We start from the raw sequence: 15,103 nt of genomic DNA on the forward strand, positions 1-15,103 counted from the left end.
CGTGGTTTTGTAGTAGTACTTTGGACCACAAAGTGACCTAGGCCTGGGTTAGACAGCAAGGCTGAAAGGCTATGCATGGGTTTTTATTTTCATTATATACACCCAAAGTGTCAGTATATAAGGTGGAATATGGAATTCATAAATTTGGGGGGGGGGGAAGCACAATTCTACTTTGGGTCCTGTAGTATAGAAATGATCTTGCATAACAATTAAAACAAGATGTAAATTTACAACTTGAACCGGAAATCTTTTGGTACAGGCAGTCCCCAGGTTACATACAAGATGGGGTCTGTAGGTTTGTTCTTAAGTTGAATTTGTATGTAAGTCGGAACTGTATATTTTATCATTGTAATCCCAGCCAGAACTTTTTTTGGTCTCTGTGACAATTGGATTATAAAAATATTGGGTTGTCATTGGAACCAGGATTAACACTAAAGCTTCATTACAGACACATTTGATAACTGTTACAGCTGATTATTGTAGCCTAGGACTAAAGCACAATAAATCGCCAATATCCAGAGGTCTGTTTGTAACTAGGGGTCGTATGTAAGTCGAGTGTTAAGTAGGGGACCGCCTGTACTAGCCCCTTCATATCCTATCCACTGGATCTCCTGATAATGTATCATGCATGCTTCTACTCCTCCACTTATCCCATACTAACTGTAGTACCTGGTATTACCCAGGATGGTAAACACTGCCATTGGTTTTAACAAAATGAAACGGGTTAACAAATATGAAAAATGCAGGTGTGGTGAGGAGGGGCCTATAATTAAAAATCCAGGGAGAAGCCCACTACATAAAATAAAGGGCAGGAAGGAAAATACAGGTGGACAGGGTGCTCAGGGAGGAAGGGGCAGTATGGAAAATACAGGAGGGGCGGGGGCGAGTATAGAAAATTCAGGGGAGCCCAAAATTGAAAATACCAGGAGAAGACTGAGGCCCAGCATGGAAAATACAGGGGTATGTTGAGGGGATTAGACCAGTAAGGAAAATACAGTTTGAAATGGTCAAGTCCAGAATGTAAAATACAGGGGAACCAAGGGGAGAGGGGGCACATTCTATAAAAATTCCATAGGAGCAGTTTGGAAATTGTAAGAATGGGGGAGGGGAAGCCCAGGATTGAAAATTTGGGGAGAAGGGAGGGGGACTAGTATGGGGCTCTCATGATGTAAAATAGAGGGGAAGAGGGAGCACAGTATAGAAGTTGAACAGGGGGACAATAGATAAAATATAAAACTATGTATGTAAATAAAACAATTGTGGTAAATTAAAGGGAACCTGTCGTGCTAGTAAACCAGCACCATTAGTTTGTGCAGCGTGTAATCCCTATTCCTAATATGTACTTGATACTGCTTCATTGTGTACACTAGTTTCTGGTGCATGAACAGCAATGCGAATGTGTCCCACACACAGGCTGACACTGACTGTAAGATCCTGTCAGACATGATTTTTTTTTTTTTCTATTGGTATGATTAATAAAACTATATCAATGTATATTTTAAAAATTGGAAAAAAAAACAATTGTGCACCATTGCACAAATTAATAAAAAACAAACCCTATACCCAGCAAACTAATAAAGATATCTTGCCATGTTGTCTTATAATACTTTAAACCTTTTATGTAGCGCTTTTTTTTTTTTTTTTTCTCCCCTTCCTGTCGCCAGCCTCCCTTGCAGACTCCCCTCCTAGTCTCCCTTGCAGACCCTTTGAGTGACACCCCCCCCCATTGTCCACCAAGCATTATAAAGAAAAAAAAAAAGCTAACAAACTGAATTTTACTCTCCCTCACACTCTCCACCTCCCTCGCCTCTACGGCCCCCGTTCAGACCCCTCTACAACATCCAGCATGGCCTTATCTGAGGACAAAATTTTCCTCACTGCTGAAGTTGTTAATCCACAAATGGCACATATTCTTATACTTGACATAACTCCTATTACTTCCCTTCATTTTTACTAATGCCTCAGCCAATATAGATCTATTGGCTATCCTCTTCCACATCATGACTGACTTCTGGCTAAAAGAGGAGTTAATGAATAAATAACCCTGTTTACTTGCTCCATTGTGTGCCACCAAAAATATGCATGTAAGTGTGAAAACACCAAGACCGAGACTCTTGCTGAAGGGTCGGCATACAGAAATTTCACCCATGTGATAAAACGTGGCATTTTCTCGAAGGTATACCACAGGAAAGACCATTCTAATGTGTCAAAAGCACACAGGCAACCAAGAGCAGTAGGGATCGTTGACCAGGGTTGGAGGGTTCGTGCTTCATATTTAAAAATAACCTACGGAGGTTGTCCAATGTTGACCCACCAGGCATGAAGCCATTTTGGTCCGGGTGGACTAACTTTTTTGTCTTTCTGCTAAAACTTTGGATAACAGTTTATTATCAAACTGTCCACCTTTCATCCTTATCTGGTTTGAGAATTAGGACTATCAATGCTTCTCTCATAGAGGGTGGAAGAAGACCTCTTTGGCATGAATAGTTCCAAATCTCAATTGGATGATCTATCAACTCATCCTTGTACAGTTCATAAAACTCAAATGGAATGCTGTCCAACCCTGGTGCACTGACCCCCCCCCCCCCCCCGCTCGGGATAATACCTCCAGGACCTCCGACCTCAGTATGTCCTGGTCCAGAGCATTTACTCCCACCCTCTGAAATTTTGGGGATTGAAATATCACTAAGATAGCTTGCCTGTTCTTCCTGTGACTCGTTTTGAGATGTGTATAGCTCTTCATATTACCTTGTGTAAATTTCCAGGATCTCAGCAGGGTTAACCGACACCACCACCACTCTCACTCTCTCAATAAGGCAAATGGACTCCTCTCTATTGGCTTTAACTAACTTGGCAAGCAATTGACCTGAGATGTTTGCCTCCAGATAGCTTCTTCTGGCCTGTGCAGAAACCCTTCGGTCCGCCTGTAATTTATCCGGTTCGGGACCGCCCGCCGTGGTCCTTAAAGTACGGTGCATAGCCGATTCACGGTGGCACTTTAATCACTGTACAGGCACAGTGTGTACCTTTTTTTTTCTAGTGCCAAGGCTGTTACCAGCAGCCTTGGTCACTAGGCAGAGTTTGGGGGACCAATCCTGTCCTCCCTGCACACGTGATCACTGTGAGAACAAATCACAGTGGTCACATCAAAGTTTATCATTGTTATCTGACACTGAATCTTCTGCTTCTTTTCTTCTCCTCACACTTTGTTTCTTTGTGAGGAGAATATATTGTATTCTACAGTTTCAAGCAGCACATTACTTCCCTGTACTGATTAACCCTTTATATACCCAGTTATTTAACCCTTTCTTTACACAGTTCTCTACCAAGAAAAAAAAAAGTTTTTTCCCCCATATACCTGTGTAATATACCTGTGTAATAGATTACTTATAGGCAGTTAGGACCTACGGGCGCATTGGTGCGGTAATTTTTACCTTTGTCTATTACTGTGGGAGATTAACCCTTCATTTTTTTACAATTTCTTTTTCTGTTGGTACGCTTAGTGCTTTCACTTACAAAGCGTACGTAAAGTTTGCTAGTTTTGTTACTGCTACCGTTTGTAAAGTTATATAAAAAAAACTATAAATAATATTTAAAAAATTTTTAAAAACTAGAAAAATACAAAAAATATAAATAAAACAAAAAAGCATTAAAAAAAATTAGTGTTAGTGTTATTTAGTTAGCGTTATTTAGTTAGTGTTATTATGGCGAGAAAGCAATATACTGCTGAGGAGGCCTAAGCCTTGCTTCAGTCCGATTCTGAATTTGAGACCGCGTCGGATATGGACTACATTGAAGTCAGTGCGTCACTTCAGAATTATCCACAGGGGGTGTCTCTGGTGATGTTGACGCAGCAGATCAGGAGGTTGCAGGACCTAGCAGCGCTGTAGCCCCTATATATGAGGCACGCACTCTCCCATGGGAACCAGCTCCATCTTTTACACCCAGAGTTCATGCATTCACTGTCACCCCTGGTATAACAGTGGACGATTCCAGTTTTGCTGAAATGGACTTTTTTCTTTTATTTCTAAGCGACACTCTGCTTGATCATATTGTCCACCAAATCAATTTATATGCCATCCAGTACATAAGACAGAACCCATCATCTGTCCATGCAAGAGAATGGACACCAACTAATATTCATGAAATAAAAAAATTTTTCGGACTAACCCTAAATATGGGTATTGTAAAAAAGCCCAAAATTAGATCATACTGTTCTACAAATCCCATACAAGTGACACCTGTGTATTCCGCAGTCATGTCCAGGTCACATTATGAACACATAATGCGGTTCCTGTACTTCAGTGACAATTCACAAGCTCCTCCAAGCAGTGATCCAAACCGTGACCGCTTGTACAAACTAAGGCCCCTTATAAATATGCTAAATCAGAGTTTCATTGAAAAATATTTGCCAGAGCATGGCAGTTTTCATGGCAGACTCAGCTTCCGCCAATATCTCCCTTCCAAACGGGCACGTTATGGAATAAAGTTATATAAGCTTTGTGAAAGCGAGTCCGGACATACAACAGCCTTTCGGATTTATGAAGGACGTGACCGGACTATTACTCCTCCTGGGTGCTCTCCTGATCTCTCCACTAGCAGCAAGATCGTGTGGGAGATAATGCAGCCTCTGCTACATAAAGGGTACCACTTGTACTGTGATAATTTTTATACAAGTGAGGCCCTATTCAGACACTTGCATGCTGCAAACACTGGGGCGTGTGGAACGATGTGCAAAAACAGAAAAGGTTTTTCACAGCAGTTACCGTATTTTTTGGACTATAAGACGCACTGGACCATAAGACGCACCTAGGTTTTACAGGTGGAAAAATAAGAAAAAAAATTTTCCCCCCAAATAGTGTGCTAAAATATTTAATAAAGTAACAGTAAAGTAACTGCGCTGTACGGGGCGGTACAGCCATGTTTCACTTTGGAGAGGGGTAGGGGGCGAGCAGCCCTCACCCCCTCCTCCTCCCCTGGGGATCAACGTGTGCCAGCCGTGCTATGGTACGGCAGGCACACGTTCATGTGAGTGTAGCCTAAGGGGACTGTGTAGGGGGTACTTTTATTAGGAGTCATTGAGTGACATTTGGTGATGTTTTAATAGTGTACTGTGTTCGGGGAGAATTAATGGGGACACTTTATTAGGGGACATTTTATGGGACACTGTTACCTGATGCTGAAGGATGGCTCCCGTGCCAACACTACAAGTGTTCTATCAGATACAGCCCTATACAGAACACTTGGTGGTTGGGGGGAAGTGTTGTTACTTTGACCCAACACTGATTGGCTAGGGCTTGGCTAGCAGGAAGCTCAGCCAGTGTTGGTGGCAGAATTAGTGATGGGAATTATAGAATTATGTTGACACGTAGTCAGGGGGTCTCAAGAGTTACCAGGGCTGTATGTATGAGTATATGTGACAAATTCTCACAAGAGCTTACAATCTATGAGGAGGAGGAGGACACAGGGTGACAATGCTTGTACAATGGTCACAAGAGCTTACAATCTACTAGGAGGAGGACACAGGGTGACAATGCTTGTACAATGGTCACAAGAGCTTACAATCTACCAGGAGGAGGGGACACAGGAGGTGACAGTGCTTGTACAATGGCCACAAGAGCTTACAATCTATGAGGAGGAGGGGACACAAGAGGTGACAATGTTTGTACAATGGTCACAAGAGCTTACAGTCTATGAGGAGGAGGACACAGGAGTTGACAATCCTTGTACAATGGTCACAAGAGCTTACAGTCTATGAGGAGGACGACACAGGAGTTGACAATCCTTGTACAATGGTCACAAGAGCTTACAGTCTATGAGGTGGAGGACATAGGAGGTGACAGTGCTTCTACAATGGTCACAAGAGCTTACAATCTATGAGGAGGAGGACACAGGAGGCGACAGTGCTTGTACAATGGTCACAAGAGCTTACAGTCTATGAGGAGGAGGACACAGGAGTTGACAATCCTTGTACAATGGTCACAAGAGCTTACAGTCTATGAGGAGGACGACACAGGAGTTGACAATCCTTGTACAATGGTCACAAGAGCTTACAGTCTATGAGGTGGAGGACATAGGAGGTGACAGTGCTTGTACAATGGACACAGGAGCTTACAATCTATGAGGAGGAGGACACAGGAGGCGACAGTGCTTGTACAATGGTCACAAGAGCTTACAATCTATGAGGAGGAGGAGGAGGACACAGGAGGCAACATAGACTGTAAGCTCATATGACCTTGTACAAGCATTGTTTAGGAATTGTTCAGTTTCACACACCTGTGAGAGCAGCACAGCAGGCACAGGAGCAGAGAAGTACTGGTCACATTTCCTGTCTTATCTTTAGTGTTATTTGATGCTGGGACTCTGGGAGAAGATAGTGATCTGTCAGGCATCAGTCACAGTGAGTGCTCCGTGCTGAGGGGGCGTGGCTTGTGCTTCCCTTCATCCCTTCATAACCTGGAAGTGGTGTCAGTCAGTGTGCATTCAATGTGATTACTGAGCTCCGCTGCTCACAGCAGGCGGCAGCTGTGTGTGGAGCCGAGCTCAGAGCAGTGTGCAGGCAGAGCCGAGCTCAGCACTGCCCCTGCGCTTACTGCCATGTGCTCACTGCTCTATTCGGACTATAAGACGCACCACAGTTTTTTCCCCATCTTCTGGGGAAAAAATGTGCGTCTTATAGTCCAAAAAATACGGTAGTGGGGAAAGCTTTGAAAAAGGGGGAGTCATGTGCGTACACTTATGACGAGTTGTTGGCGGTCAAATACCGAGACCGCAAAGATGTATGTTCATTGAGCACCATCCATTCTGCGGAATGCGTATCAGTGCGGGAAAGGGGCACTAGCAGACAGGCAAAAGCCAGTTAGTGTGACTGAGTACAATAAGTACATTTGGGGGGCGGTGGATTTAAGCGACCAACCCTAAACCCTATTTAGTCAAAAGAAAAACAAAAACTTGGTACAAAAAAGTTGCAATTTACCTAATTCAAATTGGAATCCACAATGCCTTTGTTCTTTATAAAAAGAAGGGAGTCAGGGACAAATACCTTGACTTTCAGGAGAAAATCATTGAAGGCCTCATATTTGAACCTCAGGACACCAGACAAAGCCTTGAGTGTGAAAATGTCAAAAGACTAACAGAAAGACATTTTATGAGTCCCATTCCAGCAACGGAAACCTGTAACTACCCCCAGAAAAGGTATCGTGTCTGCAGTAAAAATGGGCAGCGCAGAGATTCCCGTTACTTCTGTGCCTCATGTCCCTCACAGCCCAGCCTGTGCATTCATCCCTGCTTTAAGAAGTACCACACCGTTCTGAATTATTAGTAATTAATTTCGAAATATAGCAAAATGTGATTTTTTTTCCCCAGAATTTTTCTTTATTTTGCAAAAGGGAAACAGTATGGAGGGGGGGGTGTGTGTGTAAAGTTTGTCTCCCATTAACTGAATGATGCAGATAACTTTATCTGCATGCACATTATTTTTTTATTTTTTTATTTTTTTCTCTACAAATTTCCTTATACCCCTAGATGAATACTGTAGATCTGCTTTTTATGAGTAGTTATTAGCAAAGAGTTTTATTGGCCCACAAAATACAAAATTGCCTCCTTCCCACTTCCCACTTCCTGAACTGTGTGTGAAAATTGGGTGCTTAAATTGACCCATTTGCTAACGAAACATGAATATTAAATTTTTCCGTCTTTTTTAAGAAAAAGTCTGAAAAAATCCAGAGCGCCTGCAAAAATGTTAAACCACTTAATAAATAGCTTGAGGGGTCTACTTTAGGAGGTGACATAATTTATGGGGAGATTGCAATACCCCTGCGGTCTATGATGTCCAAAACGCTGTATGTGCCTCTAAATTTAGTTAAGGGATTTATAGGACAAAAAAGTCCAAACTGCCTCCTTTTGTGCCAGGCCATGGACGTGCCCATACAGCAATTAACACACACATTATTGGGTATCCTCATGCATGGGAGAAATAGCAGAATATAAAATTAGGTCAATTTAGCCAGAATCCCATACTATGTGTGAATACTGTGTACATAAAATGATAAATTTGCCATTTTTTTCATTTTTTGTCCATTTTTCATACTTTAGAAAAAAAAATAAAAATAATTGAAATGAACAGCTAATCACAAAATGCAGCCCTATTTGTTAACTAAAATGACATTAATATAAGAGACATATGGCAATTAACTGCTGAGAAATTTTCACCTTAAACAGCGTATAGCAAAATTGTGAAATTTTTCCTGGTCATTAAGGTGTATAATGGCATAGTCCTTAACCGGTTAATCAGATGCATATAACGCGACTGGGCGTCTTCCCAGGCCTGCTTATTAACCTCCGAGGGGTCACTAATAAAAAGATCTTCTACCCTTCCAACCTGGGTCTCCAACTCCCTCATGCCCCTATTTTCCTGCATTTTGTAATAGCTCACTTGGGATTTGTATTCCCCTCTTACGAACGCCTTGGCGGTATTCCATATCATGTCAACCGCTGCAGAACCTTTATTGTGGAGAAGAAAATCTTTTTAATGCTTTAACAAACCGATCCTGTTTCCCCAAAAGGTTTAGCCATGTGGGAAAAATCCTTATTCTCCTAATCCCTTGGGGCTTACCACTAACGTAATAACCAAAGGTGAGTGATCTGACACCCCTCTTTTCCCATGCAACACCTTCTTAACTAAGTGAAACGCCTTATTATTTGATAGGGCCATATCCAGTTGTGAAAATACTATGTGACCCTGAAAAACATGAGTACTCTTGTTTATCGGGGTTATGTGTCCTCCAAATGTCAAACCAATTAAAGTTTTTGCAACTTTTGTTACCTGAAATGTATCTAAGTGGTGCTCCCCTATCAACAAGTGTATCCCCAAGTGTAGAACAATATATGAATTATTATATGTGAAGTGTAAGGGGGAGGAATATACAAATTTGCTAAAGCCCATTTCCTTCCCTCTAGTGTCCCAGACCTTCCCCATCAATTTGAACTTTTTCTTCTTGAAATTGGCAATCCTTGTGAAATAACAGTGAAACCCCTCTGGAGTAGGAGGACCCAAAAGAATGATATCTTTTACCTATCCAATCTTTTTTTAAGAAATCGACCTTTTCCTGTACAAAATGCATTTCCTGCAGAGCTATTATATCAGGGCGATGGGAGTTTATCAAATCCCAGACTGGTGACCCCATTCCCCTAACATTCCATGAAGAATTTTCATTTTACCTCATTTACTCTAGTGAACAGTAAAACCTGGAGACTATGTGTTTCAGCAGTATTGGACGGTGGTAACCCCCAGAAATGGAGCCTTCGAGGGACTTCCCCAAACACTACCGTAAACCAATCTTGCATAAACTTGATAGTGTCCTCACCTTCCACTCCCTCAGGGAAACTAATACAACGAATGTTTGCTCTGCGGGAGCGGTTTTCTAAATCAATTCTTTTCCTTCTTTGTTCCTCAAATCTATGTTAAAATGACTTTACCTCAGCTCTCGTCTTCCAAATCTAAGATTCTAGTCTCAGCCTGGTAGAGCCGAACACTCTGCTTGAGGATGTCCAATCTATTCGAAACTAGTTTTCTTGGAACTGGCCCACCTCTTTAGTAAGTACTTTTATTGTCCCATTACATTGCATAATAGCCTCAAAAATTTCGGACAAGGATGGCCTTTTCTGACTCCTTCCATCTCCCTTTAATCTTGCCGGATCCTCCCCAGCAGTTGTCTGTTGAATAACTTCATTCTCAGAACCCACCTCCTGACTGGCCGGGTCATCTTCTTATATTTGCTTCCCTCCTGTAGATTTTGTTATTAATTTTGAGGGGTACTCCTCAACGTGTCTTATCTTGTATCTTATCCCGTCAGGCAGATAATGGCACAGACATATTCCAGTGGGATTTGTCGCCTTGAGACTCTGCCCCACCCCAGAATCTGGGGGGAGGAGTAAACAACGGAAGTAACTTAGGAACTATAGCGCGATTTATAGCATTTTCTCTAAATTTTTTTAAAAAGATATCACCCGTATTGTGATGTATGCAGTGCGCTGATGAGGAAAGCAACAAACACTAATCCTTTCCTAATATAAATAAATAATTATACTATAAACTCAACAGGGATCCCCACAAAGAAGCTAACTAACTAACAAAAGTGAGCAATAATCCATCTAAGCTCCTTTGTTTTATTAATACAGCATTGCACTATTGTGGTGTGGCTGTCTCTTCCCCTTCTCTAGTAAACCTACACTCATCCCTAAAAAAAGGCTTAAAAAAAAACAGAGCAGGACATAAAAATGTCTTATATTCTAGGTTCTTCAAGGTAGCCACCTTTTGCTTTGATTACTACTTTGCAAACTGTTGGCATTCTCTTGACGAGTTTCAAGAGGTAGTCACCTGAAAATGTTTTCACATCACAGGTGTACCCTGACAGGTTTAATAAGTGGACTTTCTTCCCTAAAAATGGGCTTGGGACCATCAGTTGGGTGGTGCAGAAGTCAGGTGGATACACAGCTGATAGTCCTACTGAATATACTGTTAGAATTTGTATTATGGCTAGAAAAAAAGCATCTAAAGAAAAACGATTGTCCATCATTACTTCATTGCTTCACTATCAATGAAGGTCAGTCAGTCTTAAAAATAGCTGCTAGGAAACCACTTCTTAGGACAGGCAACAGAACACAAGGAATGGACATTAGACCAGTAGAAATCTGTGCTTTGCTCGGATTTTTCACAGAAAAATTATAATCACAAACATACATGAAAAGGTAGTTTTACAATAGGAAAGCCATCAAAAATGCAAAAATTGTTTTTATTTCAGAAATGGTCTTTTTAATGCAAAAGTAAAATATATATACTGTATATAAAAAATGTATACATGTTAGGAATTGCCATTATTTTATTGCTCTACAGGGTACAACTAACGGAAGTGTAAAACACCACAGCTAGCACATGTTGAAAATTACTTGTGCAGAGGGCCTAACTGTAACATGTTACTAGGGACCCAAGAATGATTTTCTTTGGTAGGTCCAATGTATTCAAATCCAACACTAGTGCTCTACATGTACTATCCAATTGACTTCATTGGGTTTTTGTGCAGCTTAGACAGGTGTAAAACTTGGCTTACACTCATCTGCCTAAATGGGCAACTACACGGTAAAAATGGAATATCTCAAAATGCAAGGTAGAAAAGCAAGGAATCTGTTCCTGTTTTCCTAACTATTTGATTCAATTTTAGTAGCACCAATCTATTGCCTAATTCACATTACAGTAAAGATAGTATAATGAAAAGATGTGTACTCCTTACTGATGAAGAACCAGGGTAGTGTTTAGAATACTTCATATGAAAACATATTTATTCTAAGACAACATGTTCCTATTACTAGATCTCATCTTGATATTTATTAAAGTATACACTATACAGTAAATAAATTATGTACATCCAGGTGTCTTCTTTATGGTCTTCCATGCTGCTGTAGAACATTTATATGAGCGTAGTGTCCTGTTTTACTCACTAGTTTCCTAGTTTACTCAAAACTTTGTTCTTGGCTCTCTTCATGTGAAATATCATTGTAGCCATTTCATCAGAAAAAGTCTGGAATATAAAGAATTGTCACTTCATAAAGGGCTGTATAAGAACATTTTATTGTATTTATAGTGAGAAACTGAATTTATTACCAGCCATTCATTAATTCCTCTACCAGAAAGCCTATAAAGAGTGACAGCCAGCAATGAAATCTGGTTGTCAGAGCAGTAGAGATAAATGTGCTTCCAACCCTATGAAATCTAGTTTTAAGTGGATCCTACAGAAGGATAGTGATACACAGCAACAGCACAGCATTTGTCAACACGGGTCGGGAACACATCGTTCCCTTCGTCAGGTCCAAGTCACAATGCTTCAAATTGGATCATCAGCCGAGTCTTTGAGTCGTAAAGGTTAAATGCACGTAACAAAAGTTGTCTCCGAGAGGAACTGGATGTGAGTTCCCATATTGATGGAATCCGCTAAAAATCAAACTTTTAGCCCCTTCTCCGGCCTGTTGTTAGAACAATAATGTAATGTGACCAGGGTGACATCATCGCAGTTCCATTAGCCTTCTAACATTAGAAAACTGTACAACTATCTCAGGAAACACAGCATATCATATCACATGAAATCGTAGCATCTTGCATGGAGAGGGGTGGAAGTCCATGCAGTCATTTTGTGATTTTTTATGTGGTCAGATATGTGCATGGGGTGCAGTTTCCTAATGTTAAGAGGCTAAAGAACCTGTGATGATGTCACCCTGGTCACATGACATTAGGCCACGCCGCTCAACTCAGCTCTACAGATCCCTAGATACGAGGCAAGTTTATAACTCTGATTTTGTGGGATGTGTATGAAATTTTTTTTAGCTTAAGCATGGGTGTCATATAGTTACTAGGGCTCTTTAGGAACCTGTCACTAGCTGTATTTCTGAAAAATGTGGCGACAGGTTCCCTTTAAAATATTCTATTGTTACAACATTTCTCTCAGCCTTGTATCTAACGTGAGTTGGTGGCAGACTACCGTGCCAACAGGGCCAACAGGGCTCTGTTTCATTGAGGTCAGTAAAAGAGAACTGTTGGCCGTTCAGGGCTGTGGACGAGTGTTGTGCCATACCGAATTAATCAATGGCGTTTGTGAAAAGCAATAGCTAATAGCTAACCATATGTATCCTTAAGTGGTCTGTAATGTCACAAGGCCTGTCTAGCAATGTCAATTACTTTGCCACAAATCAATAGTAACAAACCGCAAGTGTGGCGCAGAGCCAGAGTTCTGTAATTTAACCCCTTAGCGGCTGATTTATCAATATTCTACCACACAATTCTGTCCAATAATTTCCACTGAAAAACAGTCTGTGCCACATTTATCAAGGGTTTTTAGTGTGACAAAGGGGCGTGACCTCCTAAAAGTTGGCATGGGTTATTGGGAAAAAGTCAGTATGCCAAAAATTATGGTTATGCACCAGAAGTTTAGTACAGCTTTGTGGTGTAAACTAAGCCAACGCAAAGTAAGACTAGAGACTTTTATACTAAACCATATGTATCCTCCAGCATCAGGCCTGTGGATAAATATGGTGCAGCGTAAGACTGTTTAGTCCAGCTCAATCTCCCCCATTACTTATTGAACATTCTTGCCAGAGATTATATGCAGAGTAGAAATACTTTGGATTTTGTTATAGGACTTGCCTTTACAACAGGAACTTCTCTGTGGCTATCCTGTTCAGTTTTCCCCGAAGACTCCTCCTGCAAACAAAGTGGGACATGTATCTTTATTTCTGCTAGTTAAATTGCCTAATTTTTGCGACTTTTCACTGCGACTTTTGCTGTAGTTTTACAAGTGCATCTTTGTCTGCACCTTGTGCAGTGTGACTTATGTATCTTTACAAAGAGTTCCTACTGTGTGGCACTACTCAATATTTTTATACATTCACGTGCTGCTTTCTTCATGGATATGCACTAGTGACATGGAATGGTTGTGCTCTGATTCTAAAACACAGACAAATGGCAAATAAGAAAAACAGTAGATCGGCACTCACCAAATTTCTTCTTTGTTCCAATTTATTAGTGCATACTCACAAAAACAATTCACAACAGTGGTTGCATGTGGGGAGGGGAAGATGCAGGGACTCAAGAAAACGCAAGTTGCCCGACAGCTGTTTCGCGCTCGTGATGCTTCATCTGGCTTGCATAACAACAACTGAGGAGAGGTGATTTGCCTAATGACATTACTGTTAACATTTGTGTTTACAAGATGTAATGTAAACGTGATGTTAACATATGCGTTAACCTTGCATTCACATGTGTGTTTTGTAAATGAAAATGTTAACAGTAATGTAATTAGGCAAATCACCTCTCCTCAGCTGTTGCAATGTCTTTCAAAACCCAATGAAAACACAATGGGGGTCATTTACTAAGGGCCCGATTCGCGTTTTCCCGACGTGTTACCCGAATATTTCCTATTTGCGCTGATTTCCCCTGAATTGCCCTGGGATTTTGGCGCACGCGATCGGATAGTGGCGCATCGGCGCTGGCATGCACGCGATGGAAATCGGGGGGCGTGGCCGAACGAAAACCCGATGGATTCGGAAAAACCGCAGCATTTAAAACAAAAAATCTGTCGCGGAGCTTGCACTTACCTTCACTCAGCCCGAGCCGATGAACTCCATCGCGTTCCGATGCTTTTCAGTGCAGCAGCGCCACCTGGTGGACGGCAGAGGAACTACCTTAATAAATCCCGGCCGGACCCGAATCCAACGCAGAGAAAGCGTCGCTGGATCGCGAATGGACAGGGTAAGTAAATCTGCCCCAATGTGTGACCTAACCCTTAACAAGTGTAACCGCAGCCTCATATGTCGTCATCTCCCTGGGATGTGACTAGAGTGCATTTAAAATGCAGGACACAGCCTCAAGTCCAAAATTTACAGTAGTGTCCACTCCAGTGTATAATCCCCTCACATGGCTTGTGTACATGTGGATTTGAGACATTTCCAACAAAAAGTCTCAAAAGAAGCCAAAATTTGCGCCTGGCAGGACAGACCAAACTGAACATGTATCACAAGAAAAAAGACATAATCATACATAAGGCCCCAAAAGACCTTCCAATTGTCTCAATTATACACCAAAGAAAAAAAACTATGATACATGTCCCCAAAAGAGTATGGTATTTAGAAAACTCCATGATAGTTCAGAGTAGCTGCCTGAGCATCCTTTTACCTATCCGTCAATATTTTGTTATGCATTGGAATTTTGGGGCAAATCAATTTGTTAAAGGGGTTTTCCCACATAAGAAAATTCTCACACTGCTCCCCTAGTGAAGTTAACACAATAAAGATCATTTTAACCCCTTACAATGTTACTCAGTTTTATTGCTATTTTAGCTCCTAGCTCTCACTCTCTAAGCAGACACATTGGGGGTCATTTACTAAGGGCCCGATTCGCGTTTTCCCGACGTGTTACCCGAATATTTCCGATTTGCGCCGCTTGTACATGAATTGCCCCGGGTTTTTGGCGCACGCGATCGGATTGTGGCGCATCGGGGCCGGCATGCGTGCGACAGAAATCGGGGGGGCGTGGCCGAACGAAAACCCGACGTATTCG

At 41.5% G+C, this 15,103-nt stretch overlaps 1 protein-coding gene across 4 annotated transcripts in view; it reads right to left on the reverse strand.

The window, feature by feature from the left end:
- Nucleotides 1-10,812: 10,812 nt before the first annotated feature.
- The window catches only part of LOC140063930 (circularly permutated Ras protein 1-like), an 83,103-nt gene continuing 78,812 nt past the window's right edge, over nt 10,813-15,103 (reverse strand). For all 4 annotated transcript variants that reach the window (XM_072110223.1, XM_072110220.1, XM_072110222.1 and 1 more), the window contains 2 exons: nt 13,193-13,249; nt 10,813-11,576 (listed from right to left, as the gene is read on the reverse strand). In XM_072110223.1, the coding sequence (XP_071966324.1) occupies nt 11,496-11,576; nt 13,193-13,249 (138 nt within the window). In that variant the 3' untranslated portion in view covers nt 10,813-11,495. The remainder of the gene's footprint in view (nt 11,577-13,192; nt 13,250-15,103) is intronic.

This window comes from Engystomops pustulosus, chromosome 6 (genome assembly GCF_040894005.1).
Source record: "Engystomops pustulosus chromosome 6, aEngPut4.maternal, whole genome shotgun sequence".
Taxonomy (NCBI): domain Eukaryota; kingdom Metazoa; phylum Chordata; class Amphibia; order Anura; family Leptodactylidae; genus Engystomops; species Engystomops pustulosus.